The sequence below is a fragment of the Tenebrio molitor genome, chromosome X (genome assembly GCF_963966145.1).
Source record: "Tenebrio molitor chromosome X, icTenMoli1.1, whole genome shotgun sequence".
In the NCBI taxonomy this organism is placed as follows: Eukaryota; Metazoa; Arthropoda; class Insecta; order Coleoptera; family Tenebrionidae; genus Tenebrio; species Tenebrio molitor.
Window position 1 is genome coordinate 11,378,732 of NC_091055.1, and position 14,948 is coordinate 11,393,679.

General features: G+C 34.3%; 1 protein-coding gene across 1 annotated transcript; it reads left to right on the plus strand.

Moving 5' to 3' along the window:
• Nucleotides 1–10,175: 10,175 nt before the first annotated feature.
• On the plus strand, nt 10,176–10,893 carry LOC138140109 (uncharacterized). Its single transcript, XM_069060852.1, has 2 exons — nt 10,176–10,598; nt 10,708–10,893. The coding sequence occupies exons 1-2, from the start codon at nt 10,176–10,178 to the stop codon at nt 10,891–10,893; spliced, it is 609 nt and encodes a 202-aa protein (XP_068916953.1).
• The last annotated feature ends 4,055 nt before the right edge of the window (nt 10,894–14,948 follow it).

Here is a 14,948-nt window from a genome sequence, read left to right on the forward strand (position 1 = left end):
CCACCATAATTTTGAATGTTTAAAATTTGATTTTTTCACGACTAAACCGAATTTACATAAGTTGTTGGATTACAAATCTGAAAATAATTCTAAATTACTGACCATTAACATTTATTACTCTAGTATAGAGGTGTTGGATTTTCTCTTGGGCTATGAGTCATATTTGTGCAATCGACTAATATCGGTTTCAAGTAGGCGCTACAAACCGTCTGGAAAACATCGTCATTCGTTAGTTTCGTCTCTCTCTCGCCTATTTGGATGTAAAGTAGCCGACGTTTTCAGTTTTAATTTACGGTACAGTACAGTACAGATTTTTCATTGGTTTATCGCTCCGCCTTCGCGTAGATATTTACAAGGTCACAGCCCATGAGAGAATCCAACACCTCTACCTGGGTTTGATCAACAAATTTCATTTGGGTAAGTACTACATTACCATTACTTCTGAGATATTGAGAAACATAAAAATTTACAACTAATAAAAATTCCGCCACCAATAAATGGTTGTTAAGGACGTTTCGTATTATTGAAAAATTAAAATTCTTTACTTAGCTAACCTTTTTGGACCATTACAGTAGTTAGTTAATACTTGATAAATTTCTAATGTTTCTAGTGGTATTTCAGTTTTCTTTAATGCAATTTTCAAAATATTAAATCCAATTTATGTATAAATTATGTAGGTGTGGAATGTAGTTTCCGTAAGTAAACCGTTTGTTTTGATAGCCTGAAATTAAACTATAATTTAAATGGATCACGTTAGTAAGTTGGCGTAAATTATTGGATATTAGATGTACTTTAAGCAATAAGTTTGTGAAGTGTAAGAGCGGTTAATAGTGTTGTTTTAGGTAAATAGTGCCTATCTTATGAGAGTGCCAACATATGAAGTAAGTCGGAGTAGTCGGAATACTTAAGGAGTTAATCCATTTGTTTGGTGTAAGATATGGGGTAAGTTGTTTTAGTCTGAAATTTGTGCAAACGTTATAAACCTTGCAGTGGCTTGAAGAAAACTCGTTGCTACATCGTAAACTGAGCAGCACGAGCTGTTTCGTTTTATTATGGTATTTTTAAATGCAGTAATATGTAATAAAATAAGAAAAAATTGTAGGTCTTCTTAGCCGTCGAAACGTGGAAAATTAATGTTTTAATAATAACAATTAGAGTCGAGAGCGTGTCGGAAGTTGCTTAGGAAATTATGAAATTGGGGGTAGGACATGTCCGTGAATAAAAATGATGTAAACTCCCAGTAGGAATTTATACAATTTCATGTTTCGCATTAGAATTTTCGTCGCCACTTGAAGTCAACATGCGTCATTAAAAATTTCAGGTGGATCACTGATCACTTTTGGTTATTTTCGGCAGCCGAATAGAAAGAGAAAATAATCAGGTTATAATGAAATATAACTATAACAGAAATAACATATTATTATCAAGACTTCAATGTGAAAACTTTGCCCGTTTTAATACCTAAAAGTTTTTAAAGTTCGTGAAAACATTATAAAGTTCACGCATGATAGGAAACTTTATATCAGTAAATCTTAGGCATAGCTCCAGATGTTGCTTCATTTTAACTTATAAAACGTGTTTTCAATTTTATATAAACTAAACTTTTGTTTGGTTTTGTCAATTGAGCAACGAATTGACCTGACGTCGTTTGGATATACATAATTCATATTTTTTATATGAAAACATGTTACCAACCAATCCTGTCTACTTTTATTGTGAATATAAAATTGACGTTGTTTCAGTCATTTTCCGGTGCTTTCCACCAGGTGTCTATCATAAACGGTGGCAGCTTTAATTCGCGTTTTTCCTGTCACCAGCCCGGAGATATGGTTTTATTGTAATCACAAAACAGATTTTACGCAAACCTGCAAATTTTAATGGCACCCCGAGAAAATAATTTTCAATTAAATTAAAAATTACCTAAACAGTTCACAAACACCGAAGCTTTAACTTTCGTTTCGTAACGAAGCGAAACGTGTGGGACTTACATATATTTGGAATTAGCGCTTTTCGGAAACTTTCGCGATTTATCGCCTCAATGAAAATACGTTTATAGTTTCAAATAAAACTAAGAGCACTGCAATTTGAAATATTTTTTGTTTTAAACTACTCGAAAGTTTTTTCGAGCGTTAAAACGATGTCTATATATTTTCCCCAATCGATTTTGTTAAAGTCAAACTTTCGTGTTCGACAACATTAAATGGCCCAGTCTTTCAAAATCTAAATCATGATGCAAAAAAATCAACAGCCATCGCACTGAAGCTTTTAAACCAACAATGCGAATAAAATGCCCTCTCAAACGGATCCCATCTTCCTTCGGCTTTCACTTACTTTGCCAAGAAAAAACTGTCAGTTATAGAAGTTTATTGTAAAATTTATCTCTACAATACCTTTTTAGAGAAAAATTTCTCCTAAAACGATATTAAATGTGAATGTGCTACTTTTTTACTTCGTGTTACAGAGAATGCAAGGATTACTCTGTTTAATGTCCACTACAATTCGATATTATCGCATCTAAAGCTTTTCAATACAAACATGCTGCTAGCGATACATATGTTAAAAAAAAATAACACTTCACAACAAATAGACGAGAATGTCGCGATATGAAGCTCGCTGTGCTTACAAATATTTCGCTTTTAGTTTAATGGGAAAATTTAATATGTTGGTATGCGTGTGACAGTAAGAGATTCAAATTATAAATGTGAAAATGCCAAGATACTAGTACACTGCAAGTCTTAACATGAGGTTTTGCTTTCGCTTTCGCTTAGTTTCTTACTTCTAAAATGTACAGTGAACAGAAAGTTGGTAATTATTAATTTTTTTCCCTACAAATTTGTTCAAATTATTTTTATAATTTACATTTGTCGCGTCATCAAAAATTTGTAATTGTAAAACGTCTTCTCCCATTGATACGTTTAATTATTCTCTTTGAAGACTCTAGTACAATTAACTTTGGTTGTTAAATTGTCATAAATGCTTAATGACTTAAACTTATAGGTTGCAGTAGAAACTGCACTTTTCACTAGTTGTTTTCGACGTTAATTTATTTTTCCCGTTAGATTCTTGGTGAATGTCTTCTCCCATTGATACAATCAAGATGTCACACCATCTTGAAATTTTCAAAAAATTGATTTGTTGTGAAGATTTCTTATTTATAAATACATTTAGAATATTTTAATTGTTTAAACATGTAAAAAACATTTTTCCGAAATCGTCAGTAAAGTTACATAAAACATAAAAATAAGACTTTAGTGCCTTGATACATAAATAACTCTTATATTTTAAATATTTACATTTTTAACATTACTCTTACGCTTTTTGTTTTTTCTATTGCGTTTTTCTCGGAACTATGTACTTTTATCTTCAAGCGGTCGAAAATCGCGCTTTTGTGTATCTCTATAAAAACGGTTGAAGCGGCTTTTTTTTACCGGACTTGAAACATTTCAAATCCTAGCAGTTGAAATTTCCACAGGCGGTTCGATTGAGTCAAATGTAAGGTCATTTGAAGTATTTCTCACGATTTATTTATGAATAATTACATAAAATATTTAATAATTAAATTATCCCTATTAAAAAAAGCTTCTAAAAAAAGGAACTGTGAAATGTGCAAGATGGCCGTTCAATGTTAAAAACTAAAATTTAGACTTTAGTAGGCTTTACTAATATTTTTGAACCTTCAGTTATTAATAATAATATTGCCACAGCAGAACTAGGAATTACTGATGCCTTAAATTCGAAAATTGTAACTGCAACAAAAGAAAATAAATGAGTTCATGTCCGATTTTTTTTGAGATCCGCTTGAAGATAAAATAGTATATTGTATATCATTCAGAGTAGAAGGTCTTTTTGTGCTTGGCCCAGTTGAGGACCTCGATTTCGTCTCGGTCTTCAATTTCTGGGATTAATACAAAAAGTCTAATTTCTACTCTTAATGAAATAATATGTATACTAATTTTCAAACTGGTGGACAAAATATTTCGAGATCCACTCAACCGATTTTGATGCAATTTATTCCACATATTCTTTATAATATTATCTAGGATGTAACATACGATTTTTTTGATTAGATGCGACGTTTATTTTTTATAAATTTTTAAACCTCAAAATGTTGGTAAAAATCAGATCTTTTTTCCAAACAACTGTCATTTCTACAAAAAAATAGTAAAACCTTTCCTTTATGCTACATTTTAGCCGTTACCTTTCTTTACAAGAAGAATAGATATTTTTTTATTTTTCGGATGATGTCTGACAGAAAAAGATTCCACCATCGGCAAAGATTTTTAAAAGAGAGTCCTACTAGACGACTTATATCTTCGCCATTTAGAAATGTTTTTATTGTTTTTTTTAATTGGTTCATAAAACTATAATGTATTTATGAAAAATAAAACTCACGACGAACTCACAATGCCAACCAATATTCAATTTTCATAAGTACCTAACTAGGTCTAATAAAACATAATAATATATTGACAAAAAGTTGTTTGGACTTTGGACATCCCTGAAGTTTCTTTAGAATTCCCCCTTGTTCACACATTTGCGGGAAAGCTCCTACCCATTATGTTAGTTAGGAATGTCCAAAACTACAATGTATAATGTTGAATGAATCTAGTTTCCATTGCCAAATTTATTTGGTGTTGTGTTTAGGTACGTGAAACACGTAGTATTTAATAATGGTAGCGTAAAAAAAATGTTATTTAAATATGAGTAGTGCTGTCAGATTACTTTTAAGGTATGACGGTAAAAACATTAATTAATTCTACACTTTGAGGTTATCTTTGACAGATGTCAAGTTAGGTATATAAACAGAAAAGTTTATATATTTAGTTATTTACCACTTTTCATGTTATGTCTCTCGGGAAACGAACACGAAAAATATCTTCTCCCATCGATACGTTTAATTACGTTGTTTCAAGACTTAAATATAATTAATTTTGTTTGTTAAATCTTCGTAAAAGTTTAGTGTTTTATTTAAACATATAGTAGAAATTCTAACTTTTGCAATTTATTTTTGACGTTAATTTTATTATTTCATGAAACGTCAACTTCCTAACCTCACTTTCTCGCCTTCATGTTTTCTTGCTGTCAACATGTTGCTACCATTTAATAACATAAATAATTATACATATAAAATAAATTCTTTTTAAATGTAGATATACTCGTATATTTTCAATAAAAGTCCTACCTTTTTCCCTTTTGTTTTTTAAATTTTAATAGACTCTTATGGGTGCAGTTGAGTCAGCGACATTTGCGAGGGAGACTCGATAAGAAATTTTCTCTCGTGAAGGTTTTAATGTGGTTCAACACGATCCGTATTCGTAATTCAAAGAGTCAAAGTTGTAGATTCGTATATGTAAGATTTTCTGTGTACGGAAATATTTTTGTTGGTTTGGCGTTTGGCGGTTGGGAAAATAACTTGAAGTTTCGTCAAAAGGGGTTTGACTTTGGTGACTGGTGGTCTACAACGGGTAAGAGTTTGTGCGTAGTGTGTTTCAAAACCACCTGTGTAAGTTGGAACTTGCAAGTTAGTTTGGGCTCAAATTTCAATATTGTAGAATTTCGCAGCGTTGTTGTGTTTACCTGTAAGTATCCAAGAACTGGGTGTTCGTAGATAAATTTTAGTTATGTGATATAGTGTTTCGAGGAAAGCTAGTGTAAGTATCATCGATGTGGAAAATTCGTTCTGAAATAAGTTACAGAGTTTTAGAAGTGATAATTAACGTATATAAATTTAAAACTTTGAAACTAAAACGCATAAAGTTGACAGAAGAAGCCGCAAGGAAAATATTAAGTTGTTTGCCGACGTAAACTTCTTCGACTTGAAAAATGTGGATTTGCCAGAGATCTGTTGTAATCACTGATAGGAGTATTAATATTTAGGCAACAGCAGGAAAAGCTCCATTAACAATTATCACCGAGTTATAGGTCGGCACGACAGGAAAATTTCTATTCTAAACACGCAATATGCCCATCAATACGATCTTATTTTAGCTGATGTCTTCTCTACCGGGTCGGAGTCGACTACACCACACTAGGGCAAGGGCTTTGAACAACTTCTTTCAGTATGATTCATTGTTAACAGAAACATTCCTCGGCGGGGAACATCGTTAATGGCAAAAACAGACAATGCTTCACCAGATATATAGACAAACAATGCATTCAACCTCTCTTAAATAATCCAACCGGAATCTAAGAAAAATTCCTTCATAATTTGCAACTACTCGTAGCTATGTGAGCAAGAATTTTCTTATCATGCTTATTAAAATTTAAAAAACTGAGAAGCTTCCTCATAAAATAAGCTCGGAATTTTATTGTCATTTGCTTCTAATACTGAACATTCCATCTCGAACAGGAGCTACGTAAAAATTGCGTCCGAGCCTTCGGAATTATTTTTTAAATTACCGAGCTGATCCATCTCACCGTAAATTTCTCGAATAGTCAGATTATTTCCGGGCGATAAGCTTTAATTAAGCTACACAATAACATCTAACTTAGGTAAATAAGGCATTAAGGACTGTCCAGTATTCCTGAATGATCCGAAGGCAACCCGGCGGGGGTTTTGCGGACCCCCACAACAGAAGAGCTTAGTGAAGCGCGCGCGAGCTCTCCTATGTATGCTAAACAGATACTTTGGAAACCCACACGCGCTCACGATATATTACAGCGATTCTCAAACATCGCCCACTTAGCTGCCGTCGACACAACATAATACATTACATAATTTTCGCCATCTTGGGGTCGCACACGCCAAAAATGCTAATTTATATTGTTCCATCGACGCTCAAAATTTTCATACCTCCACGATCGAATCGACCCATCGTTGAGGTCACTCCGTTTCGGCGTCTTCCACTTGTCGTCACTTCCGAGGCGAGAAAAATTGTTTTCGATGGATATCGACGCCACCAGGCCTAGATCCTGGTAACAGTTTCGCAGCCGCTGCCCTCGCGAATATACCTTCTTTTGCATGCCGACCATTTCCCGAACTTCACCATACCACACTATATAAGAATTGCGACAGTATATAATATTCTTAAAATGTCTCCATGCCCCTGAATCATTCACAATAATACTATGTATAGATTCAACACCTCCATTTGTAGGGAAACTTGACTAACTTTACGTTTTCTATTTTTTCTCGTATCATTCTGCACTTCGAGTACTTGCGATTCTTGAAATGTAACCTGAATATATAATACAATATTTTTCCTGCATTTATCCCATTTACTTCAAGTCTATTCTTCTATTATTCCATCTTTCTAACGCCAGACATTAATGACCCCTTATTTCTAATTTATCGACTCTTTACGCTGCTCAACGCTCACTCCGTACGGAAAATAAGCTCGTTTTATACTTTCCCACTTTACTTTCGGCATCACTGCAAAAGCGAACTGGTAATTTGATGGTGCAAGTTGCGTCCTTGATTGCAATAATCGTATATTTCAACCGGATCTATTGATCTCCTTTTATTAAATTTGTGCATGAACCATTGTTATCTCAAGAATTGGAACTAACGCATAGTTATGCAAATGATCTGTAAATTCAGAGTCTTCTATTAATTGGTGCGGAAGTCTTAGTGAATAAGCTATCTCTGAGCTTTACATCGCTGAAATAACTTGACCAAAATGGACAATAGAAACCTATCTAATTATTACAAAATTTGTTGCACTGCACCCAACTGTCTCACTAAATCTCTCAAACAAACAAACAACAAACAATATCTCTTGACTATTGACTCGACAACGATTTTAATTTGTTCACGCAAACTCTCCTCATTTGTCTGTAATTTTGTCAACAGTCAACAACCAAAATGACACTATTGTAAAGTTTTATGTGTCCTTCCATAAAAACAACATTATATCACACAAGTAGTCGCCAACATATGCACGACTGTCTTTCAGAACTTTCTGTTTTGTGGAAAAGCTTTTACAGTTTATGATGACAATATACTTATATTTTATTTAGAGCAAAGCACTGTGATAAAAGTAAACGTAGTTTCTTTAAGTCCCGGTACGTTTCATTACTAACGCTGCTAAAATATTTCAGTAACCCTCCTTCTTTTTTATTATTGTTTTATAATACATTAATTCCTGGCCATGGATCCGTCATAAAGTGACACTGACATAAAACCCATTTTAAACGTGGAAAAAACCGCATAAATCTGAATTTTTAGGACTACAAGAAACACTATGAAGTCATAAAAATGTTCAATAAAACATTTTTATCTCCAGGATAACGTTTCAACCGGTTCAATAAAACAAATTTTCGACCCTCGACGTTTCGCAATTTATTGAGGTCTCATCAGGAAAATTTCAGTGAATAGATTTTTTCCTCTTGCCGCTGCATTTTCTCTACAACAAACTCTTCATATTTGGACCCAAATGAACTAAAAATTTTTGAATGAGAGTTGAATTAGTTTTCTCTTGTAAACATGTAATTCGTGACTGGTGACAATAGTACATGATTATGACCTATTGGAATATGTAGCATACGGTTAGCAAGCTGCCGAGTGGCTCGCCTCTTCCAGTGAATAATTTAGATCTTTGGTTTTGTATTTGCGAAAGTTCACACCCCAAACCGACACCAGCGACGTACATTTGTGTTAAATAATTTTAATTTTTTCTTCCATTTTATCCTGACCTGTCTACAATACAGATGTGAGAATAGTACGTACAAAGTGATCAAAAAGAAAACAAACCAGAGCAGGCGTTGCAAATTATCGGTCCCGTCGTAGCGGAATCCTTTGCAAATAAGCGTTCAATGCATGGGCGTAGACAATTCGTGGTCTCAAACGCTACTTTATAATAAATCATACTTCATGATTTTAGACGTTGGAATATCCCGCCACCCGGCGGCACGGCAATTTTGCCGGAGTAGATACACTATTACGGATATTATCAAGTAATAGTGCATATTATTATATTATCTGATAATGGAGAAAATTTATAAAATAAAGAAGAGCAACATTTTACATTCGTAAGAATGGGTAATTTACCGGCTTTATTGCCAAAAGTGAGGTCACTGGTAAGCAGATTTTTCGGTGAAATGTCAAAGAACCGTCAGTTTTAAAACAACGATGTTGATATTAACCTTGAAAAAAGTTTTCGATTTTCGCAAAGTTTACGGACGTTTCCTGTAATTGAAAGCAACAATTATCCCAGCATAAGTGGTAAAATGAGTTTTACCATCGAAGATAAAGCATTAATTATTATTAATAATAATTAATTGATAATTCATTAATAGAGGACTCCTGGCCTGGCAGCGATAGTGAGCAGACGTGTCTAGTAAAAAGTGCAGAGATTACTGACGTAAACGGGGACGAGCGGGTAAGGGGTGATAAGTAGAAGGCAGCGGGCAAGAAATAGAAGGCATGCCGAAATCGCCGAAAGTAAGGAAAGAAAGCAACAAGGGAGACAGAGAAGAGGGAAGGACGTCTGTAGAAGGCACGAACTCAAGAACGGGAAGATCCCCAAGTAGAAGCGAGAAGGAAATAAAAGCAAGGAAATGGATAATGAAATGAAAACCATGATTAGAGAGATAGAATGAAAACACTTTAAGGAGAACACACCAATAAAGTTGCGCACTAGACGGAATACGTCAGTCGAGTTCATTTTTTAAATTTAGAGTTAGGAAGGTATGAACCGTTGACCGGCCATGCTGCGTCAGTGGCGTACGTTAGTACTCTTTTGTGATTTGCATTGGCAGTATTCGTTTCGTTGTGTTTCGTGATTTTTGGGTTGAATAAATTATAATAATTCAAATAAAAGCGTATTTACTAAACCCCCATTTCAGAACGCTAATAACACGTCACTGGACAAAACATCAGTGACAGATTTGGATGACTCAACGTGTTCTCCTTAAAGTGTTTCCACTCTAAGAGAGGATACGGCGAGAATAAGAGAGGAGAACAAAGTACTAAGAAAGGAATTAGCGGCAGTGAGAAAGGAGAATGGGGAGTTAAGGAAAGAAATAGCGGCAGTGAGAAGAAAAAAAAATGGCGGGTGGGGAAGGCAGATTGGATGAAAAGGATGAAAAAGATAGAGGAAAAGCATACACAGAGAAAAGAAGGAGAGGAAGAATAATGTTATAATAACTGGAATAAGGAGAATAAGAGGAAATATAGAGAGGGGGGTGCAAGAATAGTGAACGTAAAGGAAGCATTCAAAATAAATAAAGATAAGATGATGCTGGCAAAAATAGAAAGTTGGGAGCAGAAGAAAAACATTATACTAAATAAGAGTAACTTGAAGGAAAGAAAAGGTAAGAGAATGTACTCGTATATAGATGACGATTTGACAAACGAAGAAAGGAAAATACAAAAGAAGTTAAGAGAGATGGATAGAGAAGAGAAAGATAGAGGAAAAAGACTGAAAATAGAATACAGGAAGATACAGCTAAACGGGGAATGGTTTATATGGGATGAGGGAGAGGACAAATTGAAAAAAATTTTTAGAAGAAGGAGAGAAGAGGAGAAGACGACTCGGCGAGGAAAAGTTCAAGAGAAGGTGAATAAAAAGGTAGATGGACAAAGAAAACGGAAAACGGAAAAGAAGTACAAAGGGGAACACAAGAGAAAAGATAGGAAAGAGAGGGGAGAAGCAAAAGTGAGAGTACTATACAGGAACGTAGCGGGATTAAATAAAAAAGGAGAAGAATTTTGGGACTACGTCAGATAATTCGAGATAGTGAATCTGGTAAAAACATGGGTTGAAGAACGGAGCTGGAAAAAAAATTGAAAAGTCGCTACCGAAAGAGTACAAATGGGAAGGTCAAGGGGCAAAAAGAGAAAAGAAAAAGGGAAGAGCTACCGGTGGAATAACAATAGGAGTGAAATTGGGTTTTAATGAAAAGCGACAAGAAAAGAAAGAAGAAGAAGGATGCATGGAAAGAAAAGTTTAGATAGGTAATAAATGGTGGAAAATAATGACAATTAATTAATACTATATTTTTTGAGAGGTAGGCAACCAACAAAACAACTGTGTATAGCAAGTGTGTACGATAAGCTAAGACAAACGTTTCGATAAAACAAAAGATGAGGTAGCACTCTTGATTTTTTCTTGTTGATCACTCTGTATAGTGAGTCTGGAAAAATGTCGTTATATTGTTAGTCTATTAATAAATCATATTGTACCAGAAATTGGGGCACGTGACGCACGTCTCGTTTACTCTAGGGATTAAATAAAGTTGTACTCTAAGAACTCAGGTATTATTTAGGTTGTATGAGGAGGTGTATTTGGAGTTTTATTTCTTTTAGACGGTCCTGGTGAAGAGCTGGTTTGCACGAGTATCTGTTAATTTATGATGGGTAGGAAATCATTTTACAAATCGAGGGTGCATTGTAAGTAAACGAACAATTATGAGGGGTAGGAATTTTATTAGTGCAATATAACGAAATTTTTTCAGGTTGACTGTAAGTGTTGTAAATTGATTGTTCACGGAGAGGAAGAGAGAGAGAAAAAAGAGTTCCGGTGTAAATGCCGAAATTATTCGGTGTGCTTTAAAATAAATTAAAGGATATGATTACGTGGGGGTGAATGGCGTCAATTTGGGTAAGTTACCCCATGATTATGTAGGCCATCTTATTAGGAATGGAATTCGTTTTAGCTCCAGGTAAGCATCACCTTACAAGTAAAACGATATGAGATAAAAGTCGGGATAACCTATACCGAGTGTGCTTTCTCATTGTCTTGTGACTATTAAGCACTAATCGACGCGTCCTCGGTTCTATTGTTTAAAATCAACTCGAGCGCAACATCATTAAAACGGGAAGCTTATTCAGGAACATGGTGTCTCTTTATCTCGGGCGAATTTTTCGACTCGCCATGCCAAGAGAACAGCAACTTCAATATTGCATAAATAAATGAAATTCCAAATGAAATTTTTTCTCCTATATTACATGGTTTTCGTGACGAAAATTACGGAAAGTTCAGCTAAATCATAAATATCCAACTAGAACCGGCAAGGGATAAAGTAATAAACAAATTTACAGAAGGAAAGTCTAATAAATGCCAGGCAAAATTCGGTTATTCAAACGCAACGACATAATTTATGAATAAGTTAATTATTTCAAACTGCCACACGGTCTAATTAAAAAGAATTTCGCCGAGAGTACTTGATTGCGGTACCCAATCGGTTTTCCTTCGACCATCTCTCGTTCACCGCACTCGCGGTGCACGTGAACTATATTTATAACAATTTACATAATTCCACATTAAATTGCAAATGCTGTGCAGGAGTGCAATGAGTCGAACGAAATTATCGAAGATCACATCGAGGGTAAACATGTTTCGCACGTTTAATACCGGAATCAGCTTCCTCGCACAATCAAAGTCAAAACGAGTCGGCTGGTGATAAATACATTTTTGTCAACGTTACAAATTTAACGCGACCTATAAAATTTACATTCATCATCGCGCCGAACGAAAAGCATAAATAAGCTCGACCAGAAATTTTACGTTATTCAAATACGTCAAAGTGGAATTTACTGCCTTCCTTTACACAGGAGAAATCAAAATTTGATCATATTAATTTGTTTAAAGTAATTAAAACGGCACGGCTAAAAGTTATAACGTTTCCGCTAATCAACGAGCAGACTTTTTCACCGTTCGAATGAAAACTTTCAAATCCACGGAGAAAAAGTCAAAGATTGAATTATCTTTGTTTCAGCGTTCTGTTCATTTTAATGATTCATTATTAATGAGTGTTAGTTTTAAAGAGATCCTTTGAGTTTGACAAATATGGTAAATAATTAAAGTTGCAATTTGTTTTTTGTTTGATCAGTTTTATGAGCAAACATATTGCTCCACTTAAGCTTCGTATCTCAACCATTAAGATACAGTATAAGTATATTAATTTAATAATTAAAGGCAGAACCTGAATGTGTCACATTATTCGACTAATTCAGGGCTTTCTAAAATTATGTGGGTCGCAGAAATCTAATTAAATTACTTAATGTAAATATTTGAATAAGTACCGCGTTGATGGTAGATATGTAGTAGGTTAACATCATCATGTGAGTGTGTTTAATTGTTAGAATGTGAGGATGTGGAGATTCTTTATTTATCTTTAAACATACAAAACCCTTTCTAAGCACCGCTTCTCAAGCTTCCCGTGACACACTAGATTATGTTTTCAGTCAAAATTCATCAAGCAAATTATTAAGCAGCAAGTAACGCAGAAAGGTAATTAAAAAATGATATCCAAATAACAATACCGACCCGCCTTTGTTGTAGAGCGTAAACAGCTTTTATGAACTGACAAGGATGCAGCGTCTTCTAATCGACCACGAGTTCCACAGCCCTTGTGTAGTCAGTCATTCATTATTTGCTAAACGAATTTAATATGAGTTCGCAAATAATTTAAATCCCTCATACACGAGCCTCGTACTGGCAAAATCTCAAATTTAATATGCCAAAAAACATTTTTATAGTTTCACGATTTTCTTCATGTAGTGTAAACAAAATTTCTATCTACACTACGACAGCCTCGACATTGCAGTCGTTCTGTTTTACTGCCAATGTTTGTTGTATGTACTTTGTTTTCTGTCATTTCAAACTACATAAAACAGTAGATTATATCATTAAGAGTAGAAGTGAGTCTTTTAGTGCTAAGCCTAGAGAGTGAAGACCGAGACGAAGTCGAGGGCCAAGTACCAAAAGACTCTCAATGATTTACAGGGTGTCTTAAAATTATCGTATTCCGAGTTCGGGGCTTAGTAGGGACATCCTGTTGACTCAGTAAAAATGTAAAAAAAATGCTGTCACTTTGAAAAAAATATCAAAGTTGCCAATATTTGTTCAAAAGTACCTGATTAATATTCTAGCTATGTTGTACTTCCCTTTTGAACAAAAATTGGAAAAATAAAACTTTTATTTTTTCGAGATAAAGCTGTTTTTTCATTTATATTTTAATATTTTACATAATCATCCTCACCATATTTCAAAATGAATGTCAACCATTTATATTTTTTATTTGAAGAAAACATGATGAAAAGTTTGAACCTTCCGACCCATATATCTTTGTAAAGACCCGCCCTATATTTTTTATTTTATTTTTTCGAGATTCCTGAGATTTTTCACTACAAGACCCCCGACTTGGAATACGTTAATTTTGCGACACCCTGTATGTGTACTATTTTATTTTCAATTAATAATAAATTAGACAGGAACTAATTTATTTTATTTTGCTGCAGGTACAGTAAATGACAGTTTTCAAACTTCAATACCTATTAGTAAAGTCTACTAAAGTCTAAAGTTTTTTTAATGTTGAACGACCATCTTGCTATTTTTGATTTTGACATAATACATAATAATTATTTGTGTATCAAGGCCAAAAATTGCATCGCCCGAGTCTGGGTTTTCTAGCCGAGGCGCAGCCGAGGCTTGGAAAACAGGCGAGGACAAAAGGCACTTTTTGGTAGAGGTGCACATTAAATTTTTTGGGGACCGCACGAACTACAAAGCAAAAGACATCATTGGAAAAATTACAAAGTTATTTTGTATCTACTTTTTTCAAATAGATAAAATTATTATTAATACATATTAACAATTTTTTATCACCTAGCCAACAAAACGAGAAGTTTACTATTTGCAATACAATTACTTATTTACATAATTAATGGCGACAGGAGAATTATTGCAATTAACCCGACGGCGTATTAGACATTTATTCATCATTTTCCCTGTTGTATGTATTAGAAATGTCTTCATCACTTTGGATGTTGCTGTCGATTTTATGAACGTTCAATTTCTTATTATGCACCAAATAAGCACCAGAGATAAACGATACAACACTTTTTCGGGTGGATTAAATACTTTGGTTAAATTTAACTGTAAAATATTCATTTGTTTTCAGTCGGATTACTCGCTTTTGTTGGTTTCGTTATTAACTTACTAAACAGACCAACAGATGGCGTCACGGTCAGCGTCCGAAAAAGTGCGTCCGAAAAAGTGCGT